The 27,436-nt window shown below is 40.4% G+C and overlaps 2 protein-coding genes across 12 annotated transcripts in view; both read left to right on the top strand.

Moving 5' to 3' along the window:
• The window catches only part of als2b (alsin Rho guanine nucleotide exchange factor ALS2 b), a 54,145-nt gene extending 42,765 nt beyond the window's left edge, over positions 1-11,380 (top strand). The window contains exons 26-34 of one of the 5 annotated variants that reach the window (XM_062042971.1): positions 310-474; positions 550-667; positions 4,341-4,498; positions 4,587-4,922; positions 4,996-5,050; positions 9,697-9,758; positions 9,842-9,991; positions 10,100-10,196; positions 10,289-11,377. In XM_062042971.1, coding sequence (XP_061898955.1) covers positions 310-474; positions 550-667; positions 4,341-4,498; positions 4,587-4,922; positions 4,996-5,050; positions 9,697-9,758; positions 9,842-9,991; positions 10,100-10,196; positions 10,289-10,327 — 1,180 coding nt within the window. In that variant the 3' untranslated portion in view covers positions 10,328-11,377. Of the gene's footprint in view, positions 1-309; positions 668-4,340; positions 4,499-4,586; positions 4,923-4,995; positions 5,051-9,696; positions 9,759-9,841; positions 9,992-10,099; positions 10,197-10,288 lie in introns of all 5 variants that reach the window. The other 4 variants (XM_062042979.1, XM_062042988.1, XM_062042952.1 and 1 more) reach the window with 4 other exon arrangements.
• Positions 11,381-13,417: 2,037 nt separating this feature from the next.
• Positions 13,418-27,436, top strand: part of LOC133646939 (MAGUK p55 subfamily member 4-like) — a 31,956-nt gene continuing 17,937 nt past the window's right edge. For 3 of the 7 annotated variants that reach the window (XM_062042917.1, XM_062042925.1, XM_062042891.1), the window contains exons 1-6: positions 13,431-13,711; positions 14,159-14,234; positions 14,338-14,459; positions 22,609-22,686; positions 22,756-22,839; positions 22,945-23,076. In XM_062042917.1, the coding sequence (XP_061898901.1) occupies positions 14,177-14,234; positions 14,338-14,459; positions 22,609-22,686; positions 22,756-22,839; positions 22,945-23,076 (474 nt within the window). In that variant the 5' untranslated portion in view covers positions 13,431-13,711; positions 14,159-14,176. Of the gene's footprint in view, positions 14,235-14,337; positions 14,460-22,608; positions 22,687-22,755; positions 22,840-22,944; positions 23,077-26,164; positions 26,526-26,641; positions 27,424-27,436 lie in introns of all 7 variants that reach the window. The other 4 variants (XR_009825397.1, XM_062042934.1, XM_062042907.1 and 1 more) reach the window with 4 other exon arrangements.

The following is a 27,436-nucleotide window of genomic DNA, read 5'->3' as shown; positions in this document are numbered from 1 at the left end:
AATCGACTGCCAGGCTCTGTTTGATTGGCCATGTGACAGTGCTCGCGGGAAGAAGTGTCTCAAGCTACAACGATACATGTATTTGCAAACAGTTATCAATAGATTCAAGTGAATGTAGTAAGCGTAAAGAAACTCAATGTAACAGTAAAAGTAGTGTTTCTTCTTTACAAAATGACTCCGGTAAAAGTACAATAAAACTACATTTGAAAAGTACAATTGTATTTTTATGTAGCTTGGTACTACCCTCCTTTGCTTTATGTAGCGTGAGAAGTTTGACTTAACTTTCTGTGCGTGGGTTGAATGCGATAGAAAGCTGGGGCGACTGTGTGTGTGCGCTGAGGAGAAGTGGCAGGCAGTGTTTGACGAGTGTTGGATTCAGCTGGGATGCGAGGCCGCAGGCCGGGGAGAGAACTGGAAGGCATGGGAGAACATTGCAGTTGCCCTTACCACTAGCCGGCGACACATCCAGGACAGGTACACGCATGAAACACACTTTATGTTTTTAAAGCTCAGACGTGTTCATTCTTGTCTTTCTGTTACTTTTATCAGTCCAGAACGTCTGTCTCTGAGTCACAGCAGGACCTTGGAGAGTCTAGAAGTCATCCCTCAACATGAAGGACCCATCACCATGGAGCGATATCACGCTATCCGCCTTTACCTCGTCAAGGTGAAGCCATGTACAGTGGAAGATTCTAAATCATATCTTCAGCTTTTAAAATACAAAATGTGCCTCAAATCGCATACAAAAGTTGAAACAATCTCTTTGCATAACATCACACAAAAAGTCAAATCAACAACATTCCACACGTTACGTAATGTAAGGAAACACACTTTCAAAAATCCTCATGTTTCTTTTGCAAAATTAAGGTTGCAATATTGTTTTAATGTTTCACTATTAACCTCTACTATACTTCTGTGAAAGGTGACATCTGTGATGATTTCGCATTATGTTTTTGTCATCAAATTTAACGGCTGTCCTATTGTTTACACGTATGTCGCATTATCAATAACAGTTCGTTTAAAGCAGGGGTCACCAACCTTTTTGAAAGCAAGAGCTACTTCTTGGGTAGTGATTAATGCGAAGGGCTACCAGTTTGATACACACTTAAATAAATTGCCAGAAATAGCCAATTTGCTCAATTTACCTTTAACTCTATGTTATTATTAATAATTAATGATATTTACACTTAATTAAACGGTTTAAAAGAGGAGAAAACACAAAAAAAAATGACAATTACATTTTGAAACATAGTTTATCTTCAATTTCGACTCTTTAAAATTCAAAATTCAACCGAAAAAAAGAAGACAAAAACTAGCTAATTCGAATCTTTTCGAAAAAAATAATTTATGGAACATCATTAGTCATTTTTCCTGATTAAGATTAATTTTAGAATTTTGATGACATGTTTTAAATACCGGTAGGTTAAAATCCAATCTGCACTTTGTTAGAATATATAACAAATTGGACCAAGCTATATTTCTAACAAAGACAAATCATTATTTCTTCTAGATTTTCCAGAACAAAAATTTTAAAAGAAATTCAAAATACTTTGAAATAAGATTTAAATTTGATTCTACAGATTTTTAGATTTGCCAGAATAATTTTTTTGAATTTGAATTATAAGTTTGAAGAAATATTTCACAAATATTCTTCGTCGAAAAAACAGAAGCTAAAATGAAGAATTAAATTAAAATGTATTTATTATTCTTTACAATAAAAAAATAAATGTACTTGAACATTGATTTAAATTGTCAGGAAAGAAGAGGAAGGAATTTAAAAGGTAAAAAGGTATATGTGTTTAAAAATCCTAAAATCATTTTTAAGGTTGTATTTTTTCTCTAAAATTGTCTTTCTGAAAGTTATAAGAAGCAAAGTAAAAAAATGTATTAATTTATTTAAACAAGTGAAGACCAAGTCTTTAAAATATTTTCTTGGATTTTCAAATTCTATTTGAGTTTTGTCTCTCTCAGAATTAAAAATGTAGAGCAAAGCGAGACCAGCTTGCTAGTAAATAAATACAATTTAAAAAATAGAGGCAGCTCACTGATATGTGCTGCTATTTGAGCTATTTTTAGAACAGGCCAGCGGGCTACTCATCTGGTCCTTACGGGCTACCTGGTGCCCGCGGGCACCGCGTTGGTGACCCCTGGTTTAAAGGGTGCCCAAAGTGGAGCCTGTGGGCCAAAAGTGGCCTGCCCAGTCTTTTTGATACGCCCTTTAAAGGGTTGGATTTGTATTATTTACATTAAGGCTATTTGTGTTCACACTAAAATAAGGGGTGTCCCAATCCGATATTGATACAGGTTATCGGTCCGATACCAGAAAAAAAAAAGTTTTATATTATATGTACTTGCATGTAAAATGTCCGATTTAATCTCCAATACAGGCAGTCCTACATCGCATTTACTTGTGCAAAGCTTGTTAACATCTAAATGTCCTCCAATTAGCACACAAGGCGGGTCTGGTCTTGTATTTTAGTCAAGTCATTTAGAAAAGGTAAACTTGGTAGGCTAAATGCTACTAGGAACTGGCAGCTACACAACAGCTAAGCACACAAAAACACACAAACTAGACTTATATAATAGGTGTCCTAAATAAAACTAAAACAGCACATTTGTCAACATAAGCATCAAATAATCGTAGTTGCGTATTACTTACAGATACAGTCTCCAAAGCAAAAGCGTATTAGAAAGTGTCCAGTAGCAAAACGTGTCAACTTACTGCATCGTGAGCTTAACATCACACTGCAAAAACTGAAATCTAAGTAAGATGAAATATCTCAAATAAGGGTGATATTTGCTTATTTTTTGTCTGATAAGATAATTCTTCTCACTAAGCAGATTTTATGTTAGAGTGTTTTACTTGTTTTAAGTGTTTTGGTCCTAAATGATCTCAGTAAGATATTACAGCTTGTTGCTGAGATTTGATGACCTACACTACCGTTCAAAAGTTTGGGGTCACATTGAAATGTCCTTATTTTTGAAGGAAAAGCACTGTACTTTTCAATGAAGATAACTTTAAACTAGTCTTAACTTGAAATAAATACACTCTATACATTGCTAAAGTGGTAAATGACTATTCTAGCTGCAAATGTCTGGTTTGTGGTGCAATATCTACATAGGTGTATAGAGGCCCATTTCCAGCAACTATCACTCCAGTGTTCTAATGGTACAATGTGTTTGCTCATTGGCTCAGAAGGCTAATTGATGATTAGAAAACCCTTTTGCAATCATGTTCACACATCTGAAAACACTTTAGCTCGTTACAGAAGCTACAAAACTGACCTTCCTTTGAGCAGATTGAGTTTCTGGAGCATCACATGTGTGGGGTCAATTAAACGCTCAAAATGGCCAGAAAAAGAGAATTTTCATCTGAAACTCGACAGTCTATTCTTGTTCTTAGAAATGAAGGCTATTCCACAAAATTGTTTGGGTGACCCCAAACTTTTGAACGGTAGTGTATATTGAGTAAAACATGCTTGAAACTAGAATATCAACTGTTGCAAAGCTGTGTCATCAACACTTACAAGTATAAAACTACTTTTTTAAAGTACTTCAAGCATGAAAAAAAAAATCATGATGCCGAGCACATATCATTATGTCAAGATAATGGCACTAGCATTTACTTCATTTAAGAATATTTTTCAACATATTGAGCAAAAAGGTCTCTTTTTTTTCTACCAAGAAAAGTGCACTTGTTATTAGTGAGAGTATACTTATTTTAAGGTATTTTTTGGGTTCATTGAGGTTAGCTAATTTCACTTGTTTTGGAATGTCTTGACAAGCCGAATTTTCTTGTTCTATTGGCAGATCATTTTTCTTAGTTCAAATAAAATACCCCTCGTTTTTGTATTTTTTTTTCTTGTTTTTTGAACATGGACTTTTTGCAGTGCATGAATTATTGTTGTTATTAGATGTCACCAAAAAAACAATTACCACTCCTGCCTTAAATCTCTGTTTGGCCCATGGCACACTTTAATTTTGGTTTTTGGAGGCAAAAGGTTTTGGCAACCCTGTTTTAAGAACTAATTTTAAAAAATGGAGTGTCCAAACTTTTTCAACTTTTTTAGAATATGCCAAAGACTCATAAAAAAGGATCTGTGAGCCATAAATCTCCCCCGAACGACACTGTGCATGTTTCTGTGTCAAAATGTTGGTATGGTTTGTACCAGTTTTGGTTTCTAACAATATATTTTGTGTAGGTAATATTATTTTTAAAAAAAACAATTCCAGGTTGACCAGCGGTCCAGAACGTATTGCCTTCAAACTTCAAGGTTCAACTGTACTAAACTTTACTGTTAATAACTGATCCAAACATAATTAGTGTTTTGTCTTGTCAGGCATGTGACACGTCGTTGCACCCACTCGGCCGGCTCGTGGAAGCCCTGGTGGCAGTCTACAGGATGACGTACGTTGGCGTCGGAGCCAACCGCCGGCTCCTCCCGCAGGCTGTCAGCGAGATCAAATCGTATCTGAACCGCATCTTCCAGATCGTTAGGTAGCATTCCAAACACTGCAGGAATTTGTTTTACAATGTTATACTTAGTTTTATATTCTTTCTTGGCTTTTGTGTGAACTCTGTGCAGGTTTCTGTTCCCAGACCTGCCAGAAGAGGGCGGTGTGATTAAAGAGCCGACCACTGACCTTCAGGGCGGGAAGGACTCAGGCTTGAAACATGAAAGTTTGCCCGAACATGAAGATTCAAAGCAGAACATTATTACGGACCAGTCGTCTTTCCTTCTCAGCCACATGGTGAGCAGTTCAGCTCTGCTGCTACCTGTCCTGTTGCCCCGCCTCTATCCGCCACTCTTCACCCTCTACGCTCTGGACAAGGAGCGAGAGGACGATGTCTACTGGGACTGCGTCCTCCGTCTAAACAAGCAGACTGACCTGGCACTGCTCGCTTTTCTGGGTGTCCAGCAGTACGTCACGCAGTCATTGAATCACTGCAAAAGTTTTGTTGTTGTTTTTATTGGATGTTTACATTTTCCTCAGGAAGTTCTGGCCCGTTTCTATCTACAAACCACCAGCACCAGCGAAGAAGCAAGAGGTAGATTGGCTTTTTTTTTTCTTTACTTAAATCTTCAGAAGTTACCTTGCATCTAACAGTGAGGCTTTTTACAGCATTTACAGAAATAAGATTACAATGACACTAAATATTAAAAGTGGTAAAAAGAAAAGGAAAAATTACTTTGTATATATTATTGATACTACTGTGTTGATATTGTGAAATCAGACCAGGGGCCGTACTTATCAAGCTTCTTAAAGTGCCATTTTACACTTAAGTCCTGAGAATTTGCGAAATTTAGTCCTACTCTCAAACTTAAGAATAAAAGCTTTTTATCAACGTTCTTAAATCTAAGAATCACTCCTACTCTCCACGATATTTAAGAGACCTTCAGAGGTGTCTTAAGTGGTTAGGAGTTGCCAGCAGGGGATGGCACTGAGGCGAGAGAGACGTGCGCGAACGTTCAGGGAACGGAACAATGTTGTTGTTTTTTTTGATGACGAGCAGCTGATCAAACGGTATCGTTTCGACAGAGCGGATATTATTTTTGTCACAGATTTAATACTTTTCGATTCCTTGTTGATTTCTGCATGTGTCTGCAGTGGGCTAGTATATATAGAGCCACCCACACCAGTTTCAAATGAGTTGCCTAATTAATGAATTGGAAAGAAAATGTTATGACAGTAGCGTATGTGTGTGGCCGTGAGGTGAGTGACGTCAGTGAGTGTGTGGGCGATAGAAGAGAGGGAGCGGTAGCGTGAGTGCCGGCGGGGACTAGTTTGTTTTGTATTATTTTGTAGTTTATTGTCAAAATATACACTCCCATTGTCCACTTAAATATTTCCAAGATATTTCTTTATTTTTAGACAACGGATTCCAGTCCGTGATTGGTCATTTCTATGGACACAGAAATGACGTCACCTAAAATTCCGTTTACGGCACATAGTAATGTCGTAATTCAGCTCTAAGTGTGACACTTAAGATTCAGTCCTACACTTCGCTGAAAGTGTGAGTAAGACGCTTGATAACTAACTTTTAAGTGCAGCTTTCAGCGAAGAATTTATTTACTCTTAAGTCAACTCTTAGCAGACTTCTTAGGAGTCATTCTAAGAAGCTTGATAAGTACGGCCCCAGATATTTAAGTGTGCCGAGTTTGATAATTGCGATTGATAAAAGGTAGTGCAATGATACATGTAGTTATAACCGGGCATATCTATACATACATGCGCACGTACAGTCGTGCTCATAAGTTTTCTTGGCCATTCTTCAGAGAATATGAACGATAACACAAAAAACAAAAAGTTCAATTTTGATCTCATGACTCCAAATGACTTTGTTCCAGAAGTTTTGAGGCTTGTCTCTGTGCTGTTTGGCGTAATGTAAGCGGGATACTTTGTGACATTTGCACAGAAATGGCTTTCTTCTGTTCTGGCGACTCGACCATGCAGCCCGATTTTCTTCAAGTGCCTCCTTATTGTGCATCTTGAAACAGCCACACCACAATTTTTCAGAGAGTCCTGTATTTCAGCTGAAGTTATTTGTGGATTTTTCTTTGCATCTCAAACAATTTTCCTGGCAGTTGTGGCTGAAATCTTTGCTGGTCTACCTGAATCCCTCATTTTCCACTTCTTAATCAGCGTTTGAACACTGCTGATTGGCATTCTCAATTCCTTGGATATCTTTTTATACCCCTTTCCTGTTTTATGCAGTTCAATTACCTTTTCTCGCAGATCTTTTGACAATTATTTTGCCTTCCCCATGACTCAGAATCCAGAAACATGTGTGCAGCACTGGATTAAAGATGCAATGGTCTGTCAGAAGCCCAGAAACACACTGACCTTTTATACACACACATTAATTACAAACAAACATGTCACAGGTGAGGATTGGAACCTTGATTAGCCATTCAAACCTGTTTGTGTCAACTTTTGTGCATGTTATCAGATCAAAGTCCCTGGGGTATGTAAACTTTTGATCAGGGTCATTTGGGTACTTTCTTTTGTCATTTTGATTTAAAAAGAGTAAACACAGTTGTTTGCCAATAAATAGCTTCACACAACCATTAAGCATGAGTGGAAGAAAGGTTTTTGTGTTATCATTCATATTCTCTGAAGAATGGCCAAGAAATCATAAATTCTCCCAGGGTATGTCAACTTATGAGCACGACTGTATCTACTGTGATTTACATTAGGGCTGTATTCGTCTAAGGATTTTCATAATCAAATCTGATTTGTTGGATTTTGCCCATAGTGGACCATCAGTTTAATTGTTTGTCCATTTTAACTCATTGAGCTGTAAAAATCTGCTGTACAGTATGTATGTTTGGGCCCCTTTTTTGCAGGAACACCAATACCAAAAGTCACAATGTCCAATATAGTTCTAAAAACGTTATGACAGACCATCTCAAAAATAACAGAATGGAATTTTACAGTTTTTTACTGAATGGAACACCCAAAATGTACATGAAAATAAAGAAAGTGGGATTTACAATATTAACTATGAACAATAAAACACTGAATATTAACATATGAACGTCACTCTTTTACTTCTCAGACCAGCTCCTCGATAGTTGTGGTTTTTTTACATGTAAAAAACAGCAAAATATGAATGCAAAGTGTAAAAAAACACCTACAATATGATACATTATCACTTTCCGCATCTGTTTCTGACACACGCGTTCTGGGGCTGGTTGCTCTGAAAACAAACTCCGCCCACTCTGCTTTGTTCCTGGTCTGAGCTGCTGTGACCTAGATTACCATAATAACTCCTATAACATCCAAAAGCGCAGATTTCGACCATTGAAATACTTTCTATAGTTCAAGACTTGGGGTCATTTAAAAACCGCACTGCACATCATAATGGTGGCGACAGTTTTGATGTTTAAGGTCTAAAAAAATAATGTGGAAAGTCCGGCATGAAAATCATAATGGACCGCATGTGGCCCGCGGGCCGTATTTTGCCCAGGTCTGCCTTATAATGTGTTTGTGAGCAATGACGACGAGGCAGCGAAAAATCTATTTGTGGCGGCCCAAATTTATTTCAGAATCAGAAGTCATTTATTAGATAGATAGATAGATAGATAGATAGATAGATAGATAGATAGATAGATAGATAGATAGATAGATAGATAGATAGATGGATAGGTCTTTATTGTCATTGCACAAGTACAACAAAACTTTGTTTTCAGCACAAACCCGTTCAAGATTAGACAAAACAAACAGTGTACAAGGTTACAGAACAGGAATGCTGGCGCCCCGTAAAAGATGGGAAAAATGTAAAACGCTGGGGAAGGATGAGTAAAAAAATACAATCTAGACTGGGCTCCTAAGGTGGCCCAGTCTGGAGTGGGAAAAAACCTTCATAGCAAAGCACATATACATATTACAACGTACATCTCGAGATATCTAGCAACAGAGGGAAGGGAGTGCGAGGTCATGATGGTAGGCCGCAGCTCTCAGGCGCTGACCATCCATTCATCATCCCTATGGGATTTGCGTCGAGGGCGTTGGGTTGGGGGGGTGGGGGGTGTATGTGTGGCGTATATTTTTGTGGATGTGTGTGTGTAAGCCCGTAGTGTGTCTCTGTTGTGCGGCCTTGATGTATTGTGCAGTCGCTAGTCCAAAGTCATTTATTGTGCTATTGATCAATTGTTAGGTGTGATTTTGGTCAAAGTGTGAACAGCATGATGAAGAAGACTAACTAGATACTATATCTAAATAGCCCAGGAAATGAATTGGACTATTCACCTCTCTGAGTTCTCCAGTGAAAAGGTTAGAACGCGTTTTAGGTTTGTCCTGAAATTTCACTCGAAAGCTGATAATCCTTCACTTTTTGTGAATAGTGTATTTGATGATTGATAGGGCTTTGAATCAATCACAATTGGGCTGTTCAGAATGTTTTAGAAGACGTTTTTTACCTGGTAACACCCTGAGATGAAGGCTGGGGCATCCAAAATACTGGACACCCCATACCCAAAACCTGGTGTTTGCTGTCCAGTGCAGTGACAAATGGCGCAGTTTACCGCACAGACGAGCAAAAATGGGCACCTGCCCCCAACAAGTTTGTGAGGATAAATACTTTGGATCCAGCACCAATGCGCTGAGAATACTACCGTAATTTCCGGACTATAAACCGCTACTTTTTCCCCTTGTTCTGGTCCCTGCGGCTTATACAAGGGTGCGGCTTATTTACGGCCTGTTCTTCTCCGACACCGACGAAGAGGATTTCGGTGGTTTTAGTACGCAGGAGGAAGACGATGACACAATGATTAAAGACTGACTTTTCATATACCGGTAGGCTGGTTATTTTGATAACGTACAGGCGAGCACTTTGTATTACTTTGCACCGTTGTATTATTTGTACTCTGCACGAATGCTGTTCGCCATGTCAAAGATGTGAAAGTTTGATTGAATGATTGAAAGATGTATTGTTAATAAATGGGACGCTTTGCGTTCCCAAACAGTCATCTCTGTCCCGACAATCCCCTCCGTGGTAGTAGGAACCCCTATATACTACGCTAATTACACATCAAAACCCTGCGGCTTATAGTCGGGTGCGGCTTATATATGGAGCAATCTGTATTTTCCCCTAAATTTAGCTGGTGCGGCTTATAGTCCGGAAATTACGGTATATAACCTGTACGAATGAGAATATTCACAGGCGTGTATTTGATGATGTTTCTTGTCCAGGTTCTGTCCAGCACTAAGGACGCCTGCTTGGCCTCAGCAGTAGAAACTCTGCAGCAGATTAGGTTTGTACTGATAGGTGCACACTGCTACTCCCTTTCTGATACCTTGTCACCACTGTGAGGTTTGCTTCCTTGCTTGTCTGCAGCACCACGTTCACCCCATCCGACAAACTACAGGTGATCCAGCAAACCTTCGAGGAGATCACAAAGGAAGTGCAATCACTGCTGAAGCAGGATTTCTTGTGGTCCATGGACGACCTATTTCCTGTTTTCCTCTATGTGGTGCTGCGTGCTCGGTTAGCTCCACACCATAGTCTCGTCAAATGTTCATGTAAATCAATCTGTTGTTGATCATTTTAATGAAAATATCGGGACCATCTGTTTTCTATTGTCTGACATACCAGAATCAGGAACCTTGGGTCCGAGGTCAACCTGATTGAAGACCTGATGGATCCATGTGTCCAGAATGGAGAGCATGGAATCATGTTCACCACTCTGAAGGCAAACACAATTGGAGTTCCCGTTTCATTTATCCTTATTCCCAAATGTTGAAAGTTGCTCCGCTCAATGCCGTGTTTCCTGTCCCCCTGCAGGCCTGCTACTACCAGATCCAGCGCGAGAAGGTCACTTAATGCCGTTTTGTGTTGGTGCTTCTCCCACAACACCCTATCACCGGGGCTGTTCCAGACTGACACACATATGCCGGAGCCAATGGGGAGCCAGGGATCAGCTGATGTCACTGAGCATTACATCTACCGCTGATATGGACGCACCGCCACCCAGCAGCTGCCGTGAGTGCTGTTACTTCCGCGGATGTCCATATGAAGCCATTGTTTACCTTTGTGCCAACTGACTTTATTTTATTCTTCTGTCAATCTCTCTTTTAATTTTCATCCTGTAAAACAGGATGAAACACATGTAAGCACACAGTAGTGATAGGTAATTCATTTGTTAATCAAATAATGAAACAATTTGTTAATTTAGTAATTAAACAGGAAAGATGAGGATGGACAACATCCCCCTTTGTTGCCTCTCCTTACCTAATTCCCGTTGTTGCAAATCAGTGCAGCCTGAGGTACCAAAAAAGTGGCACCAAACTTCAATTTGGAGGATAAAGGAAGTTACTCACCTGCAAATGTTTATGACCCCTTGCTCTGATTAATGTTCTTTCTGCGAGGGGTTTGCATCTCCTCTCGTTGTGTTGTAAAAGGGCTTCAGAGGGATCACCAACCACTGATTTAATAGTTAAAGTGAATTATTTTTGGCACTTTATTCCACTTTTTGTTTTAATCTTACCTGTACGGCCTGGTGCGTGTGTCATGATATAATGGTAACGTGAAGTTTTACCAATGCTGTGGTTAATATGACTGTAAGGTTTTATGCTGCTAAACTAAAGCTTTATATTGATGGACTTGTTTATGAAGCAAACTCTTTCACAAGGAAACTGACGACATGTGACAATAATTCTGTCAGTATTTTGTTGATGTCCAACACTTGTTACCTTTTAAGTCATGACAGGACAAAAATATTAAACAAGAGTTGATGTTTGTTCATTGTTTTCCATCCGTCCGTCCGTTTTCTACTGCTTGCACTGCTAAAACTGAAATCTAAGTAAGATTAAATTCTCAAATAAGGGTGATACTTGTTTTAAGTGTTTTGCTCCTAAATGATGTCAGTAAGATATTACAGCTTGTTGCTGAGATTTGATGAGCTATATTGAGTAAAACATGCTTGAAACTAGAATATCAACTGTTGCAAAGCTGTGTCATCAACACTCACAAGTATAAAACTACTTTTTTAAAGTAATCATTTCTTATTTCAAGCATGAACAAAAAAATCATGACTCTGACACAATTGTGTCTCATAATTAAAACAGATGACAGCCAAATGGACTTTGCTGTTTTATTTTCAATGAAACAATAAAAAACACGTACTCATATAGTAGTACAGTTGGCACAGTACAGTAAACTGACAGTTAATATTTAAACATTTAACATGTGACATTTCAAACAATTTTGAACAGAAATGGTTCATGCACATTCAGGTAAATTCTTCAAAATAACAATACAAAAAATTTTGGCTGGGTGCCGGGCTGTATATATATATATATATATATATATATATATATATATATATATATATATATATATATATATATATATATATTAGAGATGTCCGATAATATCGGCCTGCCGATATTATCGGCCGATAAATGCGTTAAAATGTAATATCGGAAATTATCGGTATAGTTTTTTTTTTATTATCAGTATCGTTTTTTTTTTGTTTTTTTAAAAAAAATTTTTATTAAATCCACAAAAAAAACACAAGATACACTTACAATTAGTGCACCAACCCAAAAAACCTCCCTCCCCCATTTACACTCATTCACACAAAAGGGTTGTTTCTTTCTGTTATTAATATTCTGGTTCCTACATTATATATCAATATATATCAATACAGTCTGCAAGGGATACAGTCCGTAAGCACACATGATTGTGCGTGCTGCTGCTCCACTAATAGTACTAACCTTTAACAGTTAATTTTACTCATTTTCATTCATTACTAGTTTCTATGTAACTGTTTTTATATTGTTGTACTTTCTTTTTTATTCAAGAAAATGTTTTTAATTTATTTATCTTATTTTATTTGATTCATTTTTTTAAAAAGTACCTTATCTTCACCATACCTGGTTGTCCAAATTAGGCATAATAATGTGTTAATTCCACGACTGCATATATCGGTTGATATCGGTATCGGTTGATATCGGTATCGGTAATTAAAGAGTTGGACCATATCGGATATCGGCAAAAAGCCATTATCGGACATCCCTAATAAACATTTAACATGTGACATTTCAAACAATTTTGAACAGAAATGGTTCATGCACATTCAGGTAGATTCTTCAAAATAACAATACAAAAAAGGCTGTATATATATATATATATATATATATATATATATATATATATATATATATATATATATTCCTCTCGTAGTAATTGACTGAAAGAGCATGCACTTGCTGTGATGATGTCTTGTTATCGATGGAAAAATGCATTTTTAGACCATATGATTTGCCTGAGCGGCTAGGAGACCCCGAGAGTAACAAGCGCTTGCCTTGTTGCCTTTCCATTAAGAACAATAAATTAGTTTTTAGTATAAGTTTGCTGGTTTCAAGAAATGTAATGCCGAGCGCATATCATTATGTCAAGATAATGGCACTAGCATTTACTTCATTTAAGAATATTTTTCAACATATTAAGAAAAAAGGTCTTTTTTTTTTTTCTACCAAGAAATGCGCTCTTGTTATTAGTGAGAATATACTTATTTTAAGCTATTTTGGGGTTCATTGAGGTTAGCTAATTTTACTTGTTTTGGAAAGTCTAGACAAGCCAAATTTTCTTGTTCTATTGGCAGATCATTTTGCTTAGTTCAAGTAAAATACCCCTCATTTTTGTATTTTTTGTCTTGTTTTTGAACACTGACTTTTGGCAGTGTGTCCCTTTTGGTGTCGCGGGGGTGGCTGGAGCCTATCCCAGCTGCATCCGGACATAACACTGGGTATATCCTGGACAAGTTGCCACCTCATCGCAGTAAATTGTGTTTCAAACAGGCCTGCGATGTGCAAACCTGTAGTTTGAATAAGATAAATGATATCATGTTTTTAAGATTTGCCACCTGAATAATGCTCCCTGTGGAGCATTCCCCTCATTTGACAGCTCTGCCTGAAAGAGTTAAGAAGATTTGTCAGCTCCACGGCAACCGGCAAGGTGGGAGGGGAGGGGAGACTGGTGGCTTCCGGTGGCCCAGTGGCAGCAGGCTCTCTTGCGCGGGATTAAGTGGGATCTGGAGAGATTACAGCTCCCTCACTTCTCGTAGTTTGATGACAGTGCCGCGTCGTCCTCTGCCGAGTCTCTATTTCGCCAGCAAAATATTCCGCGACTGGACTGATGCAAGAGGCTACCACATCTGGAAGATAGAAGCTTGTGGCATCTTTCAAAGATTTGGACGTGGAGGTAACGCACTTTGCTTTGATACCACTTTCACTTTGTTGTGTTACATTGACTTTGCTGTAAGATCCTGTACTGTATGTACATTTAAAAGATTTGACAGATGGACACATTTATCAACTTGTTTTTTTTTTCAATTAAAAACCCATACAGAGTAGAATCAAATACCTGAGATTTGAATGATACCGTCTATTTGCAACTGCTCCAAGCATAGATTGTATTCACATCAGTGTTATTACAGGCCGCCTTGAAGCAGGCCATTAACCCCTGACCTTTTCACACTGAGAACCAGCTCAAGACTGGATTACCATCAGAAAAAGGGGTCAGCTCTCACGAAAAAACCCTCAAAAGTAAAGGGATCGTCACCTAATGCGTGTTTAAAATCTAAAGCGCTGTATTTGGGCGGTGAGTATTGATAATGTATAACTTTCTTGTTGTTTTCAACGGTTAAAGGTTGAGGGTTCAGTGACCATGAGGCAGGCGGTGGAGGCTCAGGTGTTAAGCCCTCACTGTGAACTCGGAGAACACGGTCAGTAGGAAGAAATGGAGCGTAACGTTTTAGTGCATTAATGCATCACTCTGACGTTCAAACCGTGCACTTGTGTGTTGGATATGTGCATGACGCGTCACAGGCCTTCGTCAGATCCTGACAGATGTGGTGGAGGAGGTGAGGCGCACGCTCAATCAGGACGTCGATGGAGCGGAGATTCTCCACAGTCTTCTCAATGCCTCCTGGCTGCAGTCGCTGCTGAAGGTGAAACGCTCGCACGCACGCACACACTTCAACCTGCTACCTACGCAGAGTAATGATGTCACTTAACAACGTGCGGGGATATTTACACCAGGTTTTTTTTTACTTGAATTTATATGCCTTTTGAGTACAACATTAATGGTCCCATTTGCTTCAATAAAATAGATAAAATATTTGGATCCTCCGTGAAAACGTACAAAACCCAGAACCAGTGAAGTTGTCACGTTGCGTAAATGGTAAATAAAAAGAGAATACAACAAATCCTTTTCAACTTATATTCAATTGAATAGACTGCAAAGACAAGATATTTAACGTTCCAACTGGTAAACGTTGTTATTTTTTGCAAATATTAGCTCATTTGGAGTTTGATGGCTGCAACATGTTTCAAAAAAGAGTGAGGAAGTTGAGGAATGCTCATCAAAGACTTATTTGGAACATCCCACAGGTGAACAGGCTAATTGGGAACAGGTGGGTGCCATGATTGGGTATAAAAGTTAAAGTTAAAGTAGCAATGATTGTCACACACACACTAGGTGTGGTGAAATTTGTCCTCTGCATTTGACCCATCCCCTTGTTCACCCCCTGGGAGGTGAGGGGAGCAGTGGGCAGCAGCGGTGCCGCGCCCGGGAATCATTTTGGTGATTTAACCCCCAATTCCAACCCTTGATGCTGAGTGCCAAGCAGGGAGGTAATGGGTCCCATTTTTTTTATAGTCTTTGGTATGACTCGGCCGGGGTTTGAACTCACAACCTACCAATCTCAGGGCGGACACTCCAACCACTAGGCCACTGAGTAGGTAAAAGCAGCTTCCATGAAATGCTCAGTCATTCACAAACAAGGACGGGGCGAGGGTCACCACTTTGTCAACAAATGCCTGAGCGAATTGTTGAAGAACAACATTTCTCAAGCAGCTATTGCAAGGAATTTAGGGATTTCACCATCTACGCTCCGTAATATCATCAAAAGGTTCAGAGAATCTGGAGAAATCACGGCAAGGCCGAAAACCAACATTGAATGCCCGTGACCTTGGATCCCTCAGGCGGTACCGCATCAAAAAGCGACATCAGTGTGTAAAGAATATCACCACATGGGGTCAGGAACACTTCAGAAACCCACTGTCAGTAACTACAGTTGGTCGCTACATCTGTAAGTGCAAGTTAAAACTCTACTATGCAAGGCGAAAGCCATTTATCAACAACACCCAGAAACGCCTCTGGCTTGGCTGGGCCCGAGCTCATCTAAGATGGACTGATGCAAAGTGGAAAAGTGTTCTGTGGTCTGACGAGTCCACATTTCAAATTGTTTTTGGAAACTGTGGACGTCGTTGTAAATGTTCTGTTTTTGCATTGCGCATTATTATGGTACACTCTTTTAGTGTATTTACGGTAATTCCCAGCATGCATTGCTCTATGCGCGGGCTCCGGTGTTTAGTCTGTTATGTGAACGGCAGTGGCCGGTTTGTTATGGTGTTCCCTCAGTAAAGTATACGTATAAAAAGAAGAAGGTTGTCGCCATTGACTTATCAATGGTAGCAGAGGATGGCTAACAACGCTAACTACAGAGTCCCTCCTGCGTTTGAAGAAAAGAAGTCATATGAGAGCTGGAAAAATGAGGTTGAAATGTGGATACGTGTTACCGATCTGGATAAGGAGAAACAAGCATTAGCTGTTGCTCTCTCACTGAGGGGGAGAGCTAGAGATACAGCTTTGGAAATACCTGCGGATGATTTGAACAAAGATGACGGGATGAAGACCCTTGTAAAGGCATTGGATAATGTATTCTTAAAAGAAGAAAAGGACAGAGCTTATGATGCATACACGGACTTTGACAAGATTCGGAGAGAAAACGAAGTTTCCATGGTGGATTACATCGTTCAGTTCGAGCAGAGGTACAACAAAATGCGCAAATTTGACATGGTTCTTCCCGACGCTGTTTTGGCATTGAAGTTGTTGGATACAGCCAGTCTCGATGTTAAAGATAAACAGCTTGCGCTTACAGCTTGTTCAACACTTACATTTGCAAGCATGAAGTCAGCTTTAAAAAGGATTTTTGGAGACAATGTGCAGCCGCCCACATGCAGCGGGGGAATTCACATGCGCGAAGATGTTGCTTTTTATGTGGATCAAAGGAAAAGAGACGGAAGGAAATTTCGTTCCCAACCCGACCAAAAGGGGGCGCCATTGACTGGCTCAAACCCACTGGATAGGTTCGGCAGAAGATCTAAGTGCGCTATCTGCCAGAGTACATTTCACTGGGCTAAGGACTGCCCAAATAAGGCTGAACATGTAAAAATGACAGAGGAAAATGCAGAGACAGAAACAATTGAAGAGTGCAATGTTACATTGTTTTCTAAAGAGTCAGTTTCTGATGCTGAAATACTCATGGTAGAAGCCTTAGGTTCAGCTGTAATTGACACTGCATGCACCAGAACAGTCTGTGGTGAAAAATGGCTGGAGAATTACATTCATACACTGAAGGAGAGTGACAAGAAAAAAATGGAAAATACACAGAGTAGAAGAGCTTTTAAGTTTGGTGATGGACAAGTTGTTCATTCCATAAAAAAAGTAAAAGTCCCAGCAAAAATAGGACAAACCAGGTGCCACATAGAGACTGAGGTGGTCTCAGTGAACATTCCTTTACTACTAAGTAAAACGTCACTTAAGAGGGCAAAAGCAGTGCTTGACATTGAGAATGATAAAGCCACAATGTTTCAGAAACCAGTGCCTCTTGAGATTACATCCTCAGGACACTACTGTGTAAACATAGTGGACAGAGATTGCACAGCCACCCGTGAGAATGAACCCCAAACTGATGAAGTTCTGGCCATAACAGATGGCATGAGTAAAGATGAAAAACTCAAAGTATTGGTGAAACTTCACAAGCAGTTTGGACATGCCTCAGTTGATAAACTCAAAAAATTACTAATTAGTGCTGGAAGTAATGATGATGAGAGTGTTACTATTCTGAATGACATCGTAAGTAGCTGTGAAACATGTCTCAAGTACAACAAGCCCAAACCAAAGCCATCAGTTGGTCTACCAATGGCTTCAACATACAATGAAACTGTGGCATTAGATCTACACGAGCTAGAACCAAATGTGTGGTACCTCCACATGATTGATCACTTCACCAGGTTCAGTGCTGGTAGCATTGTTACAACAAAAAAATCCAGTGAAATTGTGAGGCACTTTATTCATTCCTGGGTGAGTGTTCATGGAGCCCCATCTAAGATTTTTTGTGACAATGGAGGTGAATTCAATAACGAGGAAATGAGGGACATGGCTGAGAACTTTAATATTGAAGTGAAAACCACTGCTGCCTACAGTCCATGGAGTAATGGATTGATGGAAAGACATAACCAGACCCTTACAGAGATCCTGTTAAAAGTGAAGAAAAGCAGTGTTTGTGACTGGAAAACAGCCTTAGATTGGGCCTTGATGGCAAAGAATACAATGCACAATGTGCATGGATTTAGTCCATACCAGCTGGTGTTTGGACAAAACCCGAACCTACCTTCTGTGCTGGTTGATAAACCACCTGCCCTGGAGGGCACTACCATGAGTAAATGGGTAGGACAGCACATTTCAGCATTACATGAAGCAAGGACAGCGTTTACTGAGGCAGAGTGCTCTGAGAGAATCAGGAGAGCTCTGCGCACACAGCTTCGAAGCGCAGATGAATACTACGAAACTGGAGATAAAGTGTACTACAAAAGAATGGACTGCAATGAATGGAAAGGCCCTGGGGTGGTAATTGGACGAGACGGGGTGGTAATATTTGTTAGACATGGAGGCTCCTATGTCCGGGTGCATCGCTGTAGACTGCGCAAGGCCACAGATCACTACACTGACACGTCTCGTGACAGCCAAGAAAGCCAGACAGAACTTAATGCAGCAAAATGTGGTATTGAACATGTTGAAGATCTACCCAATACTGTATCTAGTGATGGAGACAGTGTGCCTAACACAGAGAATGCGGCAGGGAGCTCTAATAATGACAGAGACAGCAATGAGCAAGATAATGATCCATCTGACAGACAACCTTCTATCATAAGAACAGACCGTAGTATGAATCTAAAAGCAGGACAATTCATTAAGTATGTGGAAAGAGACACTGGAATTTTACACACAGCAAAAGTGCTAGGTCGAGCAGGAAAGGCAACTGGAAAACACAAGAACTGGTACAATCTGGAGTACATTGAGCCAGTTAACCTCACTGGCACAACAAGGTCAGCTGACCTTTCACAGGTTGACACACTGCAGATTCAGTCATTGGACAGGGTGGAACAGCCATCTGATCACGAGGATGTACTTGTTACAAAGGATGTGTCATTTGAATCAGCTAAACTTACTGAAATCAGTAACTGGGAGAAACACGGTGTGTTTGATGAAGTAAAAAACATGGGACAAAAATGTATTTCCACAAGATGGGTGTGTACACTCAAAGACACATCAGACGGCATAGTTCCAAAAGCAAGGCTAGTGGCGAGAGGATTTGAAGAGCTAAACACAAAAGATCTCCCAAAAGACTCGCCAACATGTGCCTCAGAGTCTCTTAGACTACTCATGTCTGTGATATGTCAAAACCGATGGACACCCCACTCTATGGACATTAAGTCAGCATTCCTTCAAGGAAATGAGTTATCCCGAGACATCTATGTTCGTCCACCACCTGAAGCCAAGAGTGAGGGAACTCTATGGAAGCTAAACAAATGTGTTTATGGACTAAATGATGCATCACTGTACTGGTACAATAGGGTTAAAGAAACAATGTTGCAAACTGGAGGAAAGATGTCACAAATTGACCCTGCTATATTTTATTGGTTGGATAAAGATTGTAATGTGTCTGGGGTGCTTGCTTGTCATGTTGATGATTTCATCTGGGGTGGTTCACAGATTTTCACAACAACTATAATCCCTCACCTGCAATCTGCCTTTCAAATGGGCAGAGAAGAACATGACAGCTTTCGCTATGTAGGCATGGAGTATGTCACTGCAAATGGAGTAACATGTATGCATCAAGACAATTACATACAGAATCTCCAGCCAATTCACATAGACATCTCCAGAGCCATGAGACGGGATGCTCTTTTGACTGAAAGTGAAATTGATGACCTGAGATCAAAAATAGGTCAACTTCTGTGGGTTGCCAGACAAAGTAGACCGGATATTATGTTTGATACATGTGTCCTTGCAGCTAACATAAAACATGCTACTGTGCAGACTTTACATGACACAAACAAGGTGGTGAGAAAATTGAAATCAGAACATGTGACACTGAAGTTTCAGAACCTGGGAAAAGACAGTTCTCTAAAGCTAGTAGTGTTCTGCGACGCCTCGCTGGGAAACCTTACAGATGGAGGCACTCAAGGGGGACATCTCATTCTGCTGATGGGTGAGGAAGGAAGATTCTCCCCTGTGTATTGGCAGTCAAAAAAGATCAGAAGAGTCGTACGGAGCACTCTTGCTGGAGAAACTCTTGCCCTTGCCGATGCTGTTGACAGTGCCATTTCTTTATCTGACCTTCATGCAGAACTTACCACAGGGAATGTATCACAACATGTCTTACCAATAGTGTGTGTCACTGATAACCACTCCCTTGCAGACGCCATCGAGTCTACTAAGTCAGTGACAGAGAAAAGGCTCCGCCTTGAAATAAGTGGCATCAAAGAACTTCTTCAGTGTAAAATAATTCAACAGATTCTCTGGGCACCTACTGGAGAGCAGCTAGCTGACTGTTTGACAAAACGAGGTGCATCCGCACTTCAGCTCCTAAAGGCACTCAGTGTTGGAGAGTGGAAACTGGAATAGAGACTATTCTTTTGTGGACAGTTTTTTTTTGTATAAGTTTTTTTGTTGATCACCATGTTCTTACATTTTCATACTTATGGACATTAATAATAGACTGATTTTTTGTGTTAAAAAAACTAAAAAGAAAAAGTGGGAGATTGTAAATGTTCTGTTTTTGCATTGCGCATTATTATGGTACACTCTTTTAGTGTATTTACGGTAATTCCCAGCATGCATTGCTCTATGCGCGGGCTCCGGTGTTTAGTCTGTTATGTGAACGGCAGTGGCCGGTTTGTTATGGTGTTCCCTCAGTAAAGTATACGTATAAAAAGAAGAAGGTTGTCGCCATTGAGTTATCAGTCGTGTCCTCCGGACCAAAGAGGAAAAGAACCATTCGGATTGTTATAGGCACAAAGTGTAAAAGGCAGCATGTGTGATGGTATGGGGGTGTATTAGTGGCCAAGACATGGGTAAGTTACACATCTGTGAAGGCACCATTAATGCTGAAAGGTACATACAGGTTTTAGAGCAACATATGTTGCCATCCAAGCAACGTTACCATGGACGCCCCTGCTTATTTCAGCAAGACAATGCCAAGCCACGTGTTACATCAACGTGGCTTCATAGTAAAAGAGTGCGGGTACTAGACTGGCCTGCCTGTAGTCCAGACATTGGTGCAATATGAAGGCTAAAATATGAAAAGGGAGACTGTTGAACAACTTAAGCTGTACATCAAGCAAGAATGGGAAAGAACTCCACCTGAAAAGCTTCAAAAATTGGCCTCCTCAGTTCCACAGTTGTTAAAAGGAAAGGCCATGTAACACAGTGGTTAAAATGCCCCTGTGACAACTTTTTTGCAATGTGTTGCTGCCATTAAATTCTAAGTTAATTATTATTTGCAAAAAAAATGAAGTTTCTCAGTGTGAATATGAAATATCTTGTCTTTGCAGTCTATTCAATTGAATATAAGTTGAAAAGGATCTGCGAATCATTGTATTCTCTTTTTATATACCATTTACACAACGTGACAACTTCACTGCTTTTGGCTTTTGTACTTTGAATGATCACATCCGTTTTGACTTTTAAAGTCCACTTTAGAGAAGTTAGTGATCTTGGATATATAATGCTCCATATTGGCAGACACATTCATTCATTCATTCTTTTTATTCAATTTCAATTCATTTCGTTCAAAGCAGTAAAAGAAAGTTTACACTGGCTTCCTGTATTAAGTTTGTTTTAAATAAGGTTATTTGAAAAAAAAACAACCCACTGACTTCCACTGGTTCAACATTGAAGAAACATGCGATTACCCCCACCTTTCCCAGTGTGGTGAGTTAGCGTACTGGGTCCAGCTTCAGTTCTTCTCTATTTTAGAGTCCGATTTTCAAGAAAAATGATGCCACACTTACAATAAAAACATTAAGCAGGCTGTAGATTCTACAATGTACAAACTAGGAATTTGGCATACTTGCCAACCTTGAGACCTCCAATATCGGGAGGTGGGAGGGGGGGCCCTTGGTCGGGGGTGGTGGGGGGGGGGCGTGGTTGGGCGGGGGCGTGTTTAGGGGCGTGGTTAAGAGGAGAGTATATTTACAGCTAGAATTCACCAAATCAAGTATCTCATATATATATATATATATAAAAATACTTGACTTTCAGTGAATTCTAGCTATATATATATATATATATATTTCTTTATTTTATTATATATATAAATAAAAGAAATACTTGAATTTTAGTGTTCATTTATTTACACATATACACACACACACACAACACTCATCTACTCATTGTTGTACTTGAAAGTACAATGCTTTGTTAAGGGTTGAATTGTCCATCCTCTTTCTATTCTCTGTCACTATTTTTCTAACCATGCTGAACACCCTCTCTGATGATGCATTGCAGTGTGGCACGCACAAAAGTGCTTTCATCAAATGCACGAGAGTGTGGAATCTTCCAACTCTCCCTAGCATGGCCCAAAACCGGTCAATCCTTGCTTCCTGGGGAAGATCTTCCCTGGCAAGCAATTGGTACTCCAGTACTTGTACCCGGAGGCTGGTCAGGTCCAATCGCAGCTGCGGCAGACTTTTTTTTTTGGGGGCGTGGCCTCCAGCTCCGGCTGAATACCGGGAGTTTGTCGGGAGAAAATTTTTGTCGGGAGGTTGTCGGGAGAGGCGCTGAATATCGGGATTCTCCCGCTAAAAACGGGAGGGTTGGCAAGTATGGAATTTAGTGAAAGTAAATGTTGAAAATCGATCATAATCATGGAGAAAAAACATTTACAACACAGTCTAATGGAGAAATATTCATATTTATTTCATGGTTTCATTTGTTTTGACCACACATCCCTGCTCTTAAAACAGGTTTACGAGTGTCTTCAAAGGTACCTGAGAGACTCCCCAGAACCAGCACTGGACTACGCCTCTGGACTCTCTTTTCAGGTTTCTTTCCAGTTTGCTTTGGTACATTTGTTGTTCTTGTTTAATGCTGACCATGTCCTTCCTGCGCAGCTGCTGATCGACATCAAGGCGTTGCCTGGCTGTTCTGAGGACGCCAAGGAGCTTGACAGACTCTTGCGACAGCCTCACTTGCAGGTAGGCCAACTGTTTTGCGTATACGTATAAAAAGGACCCTTTGTAATCATTTCTGTGTTTACGGTCTATTTGTCCGATTGTTCAAGCATTTTACGCGTTGTCCAGGCTTTGCTTTCTGCGCATGACACGGTCGCCCAGAAAGACTATGAGCCGGTGTTGCCACCAATGCCAGCTGATGTTCCTGATGACGAGGAAGCCACCAGGATCGTCTGCCTGGTCAAGAACAAGCAACCGCTGGTAAGCTGAGAGAAAACACTTATTCCTACACCTACAGATAAGTTTTTATTTTTAATTTTAAACCAGTATTGGGTTTTGTGGATGAATCCCTAAGTCAAAAAAATCCTGTTTGATGCATGCAATTTATCAGCGTGTGTGTGTTTATAATACTTACCATCCATGCCAATTTGTGAATCAGCTTGGCTCCGTACTGAAGATAAACACAATATAATGCTGTGTTTGGAGTGGACTAACCCTTTTTATGCCAATAGGCTGAGTATCTTGGGATAGGTACCAAAACTACAAATAATAGTGACCAGAAAAAATTGGTGCCTCATTTTGGTACTAGACTTAGACTTAGACTTCCTTTTATTGTCATTCAAATTTGAACTTTACAGTACAGATAAGAAGGACATTTCGTTGCATTGGCTGGTTGTAGTGCAGGATAAAAGAGCAACAAGGTGCAGATATAAATAAATAGATTACTGTACAGATAAATATATTGCACTTTTTCATCCACATTTATGGATGTATGTTATATCAGGGTTTCCCACACATTCATTTATTTGTGGCGGCCCGCCACGAAAGAATTACGTATGCCACAAATAAATACAAAAATTAAAAAAAAAAAATTTTTTTTTTTTTTTTTTTGTCCTGTCCAGCTTCTCAGGCAAATCATATAGTTGATGTAGATGCCCGTATCGGCTGTTCAGATTTACTTGACAAAAGAGAAATGTAGGATACTTCTCTTGTTGCCTTATTTGTATTTGACTTTATTAAATGTATTTATATTAGAAACACAACATGTGTATATAACAAAGGGTGCAAAGTGTGCAGGCAGTAGGAAACACATGGTTAAGTGTAGGGAGTAAAACTGATGGCAGTCTAAAGTTCAAGATTTTTGGAGCTCTTTGTTCAGTGGATCAGATGTTTGATGAAGCTCTGTGTCTATCTACCACCACTACTGTTTTCTGTTTATTTGTTACTGACTGTGGCAGGACACCTCTGCCTCTGTTTCACTTTATGTTGCTGGTAAATAATATGCTTGTAGTAGTAGGCTAAAGTTAAATTATTTAGTATGCACTAATTAAAGGGGCAGATTTTTGAGACATTTTAGCTTTTATATTTTATAAGATATATATTTTTTGTAAGAACCACAATTAATAAATATATTTCAGTGAATAACTTATTGTTCAAATCTGTATATAAATATGTACATAAAGTGTTGTAATTATATTGTAAAATGGATGGATGGATGGATGGACGTTTAAAACAAAACTGTTATTATTAATTAGTAAGTATACATTTTTTGAGCCTTTTTAGAGAAAATCAAATCATTGTAGTAAATTATGCAAATTACTCGATGATAAATGATAAATTGATGTCATGGTGACCACGCCCATAGCCACGCCCCAACCGGCACAGGTATCTTGGCAGTTTATGGGAAACACTCTACATTGTCTTTATATTCCAGCCACTTAATCCATTTTTTGGGGGGAGAATTGAGGGAATTATTTTAATGCGTTCAAGAGTCTGATGGCCTGAGGGAAGAAGCTGTACGGAGGCTGCAGAACCTCTTTCTAGAGTCCAGCAGTGAAAACAGTCCTTGGTGGGGGTGGGAGGAGTCTCTGCATATCTTCTGAGTCCTGGTCAGGCAGCGGCTTTTTGCGATTTCCTGGATAGGAGGAAGAGGAGTTCTGATGATCTTTTCCGCCGTCCTCACCACTCTCTGCAGAGACCTGAGGCACTGCAGGCTCCAGTCCAGACAGAGATGCAGTCGGTCAGTAGGCTCTCTATAGTGCCTCTGTAGAATGTGGTGAGAATGGGGGGAGGGAGTTGTGCTCTTTTCATCCGACGCAAAAAGTTGCTGCTGAGCTCTTTTTACAAGAGCTCTGGTGTGTAGGAACCAGGTCATATTGTTATCTGCACCCCCAGGAACTTGGTGCTGCTTACGATTTCCACTGCTGTGCCGTTGACGCAGAGTGGAGTGTGCCTGGTACTAAATACTTGGTACTAAAAAAAACATAAAGTGGAGTAAAAGAGCAAACGGGTGAAATGTGATAAGACAAAGTTGAAATGTTGACCCCAATAACACAAATATGCCTTGCTGGCTGATTTTTTTTTTAAACTGTCAGTGCTCAAAAAAATAATAATAAACCAAAATCAATGTTATGAATTACTGACCTATTGAAAGTTCCAATTACTTCACATCAAATATTCCACTTTGAAATATGTTTGGGGGAAAATATTGCATATTTTGTGTGTTTGCCATAAAAAAACAAAGTAGTCTATGTCATAAAACACACAAAAGAAAACATAACAAATAAAAACTTTTAGTCGACTTATAAATTTGAAGTTGATTTAGAGATTTGAGCTTTAAAAGTAAGAAGAAGAAAAAAAATGTTGAAAGAAAATGATATTATTTGACTTATTTTTCTGGGTCCCCAGGACCAAAATTGAGGGCAGCCCTAAAGGTATTATAATGTTTTTAAGAATTAAAAATATGATTTTTAAATGTTCAGCCCTCGGTGGAAAAAGTTCAGACACCCCTGCCTTAAATAAAGTCATGGTGTAGAAATGTTTCTGCAGTTGATATAGTTTATAGTTAATTGTCTTGACAGCTGAGGGAACTTAGACACTCTTTAGCTTGTTTGCGCACCAAGTCAGAGATAAAATACTCGCCACTGCCTTGTCTAGTTTCTAGCCGGTATTTTTCCTGTGTACTCAAGACTAAGTACAGTGCACTTTAACTGCTGAGTTTGCTTGGACAGTAATAAGGCAGGAGAGCCTAGTAGTGGCAGGCCGGGAAGCCTCATATTAGGTTTCTGCCCATTTGCCTCCCAACGCATCATAAAAAAGCAGGTATGGATCAACACCACATTAGCACAGCACTAGGCTGGCTGTTCTGTGTACCTACCAACTTCTGGGAGTAAGAGTTCCTTGAGTGCTACGTGTTCTTCAGTTATTAAAAGCAAAACTGAAATATACTAAATTCTAATCGCACTCACACTGCAGGTTGGTGTTTGGAGGTTAAAATGATCGGCCCTAGAAGATTTCTGCAAGTTTTAAATGTTTCTTTCCTCCATTATGTTCCCCTGTTGTCTAACAGCTTTGCGACCATCTGAGAGCTTGTTCACAACCGCCTGCCGTGTCAAACAGTCCCAGAGCGGAGATCAGCAGCCGCTGGGACACCCTGAGGCGTCTGACGCGCCAGAGGCTTCACTTAGAGGGAGCACTTGGGTGGAGCCCGCATGAGAAGTGTCCATCAGGGTGTCGGGTGCGCAGAGGCAGCTACCCGCCACCAGAGACGCTCTGTCCCCAAGCTGTTTGGCCACGCCGCCCGCCTTGCTGCACAGCCACGAGTAGCAATAGCAAAGCAATGAGCCCATGTAGACTTTGTTACACAAATCTCCTCTGGCAGAAAAATGTCAACCACTCTGCTCCTTCAGTCTACAACTCAGTTCTGATTGGTAAGAAAAGATCTGACCAGCGTCTATCATCAACCCCATCTTTCATCTTCCATCTCTTGCATTCACTGGCCATCCATTTTTCAATGGTGAATAACAGAGGTCTTTTCTTTTTGGAGACAACTTCATTGAAGAAATAGATGGCAGAGATGAAGATGAGGCGACTTCATTGCCCGTTCAGGCCCCCAACTTGTCCGAGCGGTGGGCTGTGTCCCCACCCGGCCTATCTCTGCCCTGCTACTCCAACGTGGACCACTACCTACAGTCAAGTCTGCCCCCAAAGCTTAGAAGCCAAAGCCCGCGAATCCACACTGCGCCCCCTAGTCCTGTTTGCCCCCAGCGCCTCGTAAAGATCCCCCGGTTACCCCCTGTGGAGCTGGCCAAGCAGGAGAGTCTGGATGAGCTGCGTAGCACTGTGCAGCTAGCAGCCAGCTCCATGGAAAGCAGCACCAAAGACATCAAGCTCCTCGGAGAGAAGATGGCGGCTGCAACAGACCGCATGTCTGAAAGTGTCCAGGACAATTCCCAGGCTTTAGTCCTCTTCAACCAGGTGGTCGATCGGCTGCAGATGCTCCTCGCTGCCAGTAGGACGGAGAGTAATGCGCGGCTAGAAAAAGGTGCTAAGCAGTATGGGACGTCAAGGCCTTCGGTTGTATCGTCCTCCTCCAGCTCCCTCAGCAGCTGCCCGGATCAGCCCTCCACCTCCAGGGCCACCAACTGTCTGTCTGGTGCCTGCCGTGGCTCGCCCTGCTCCAAACCCAAGAAACCTCCTACGTCACATCCTTTGAATAACGGCATATTGGGGGAGCCCCAAGAAGCTTCTAACGCTGTGAGAGGAAGTCGCTTTGACCAGCGGAAAAAAGGGAGGAAGACATGAGAGCAAAAAAGCCCACCTCTTTGTGTTAGTTGGATAT

The sequence above is a fragment of the Entelurus aequoreus genome, linkage group LG01 (assembly GCF_033978785.1).
Source record: "Entelurus aequoreus isolate RoL-2023_Sb linkage group LG01, RoL_Eaeq_v1.1, whole genome shotgun sequence".
Lineage (NCBI taxonomy): Eukaryota > Metazoa > Chordata > Actinopteri > Syngnathiformes > Syngnathidae > Entelurus > Entelurus aequoreus.
The sequence above is the reverse complement of the archived record's forward strand: the minus strand, read 5'-3'. Positions and strand labels throughout refer to the sequence as shown.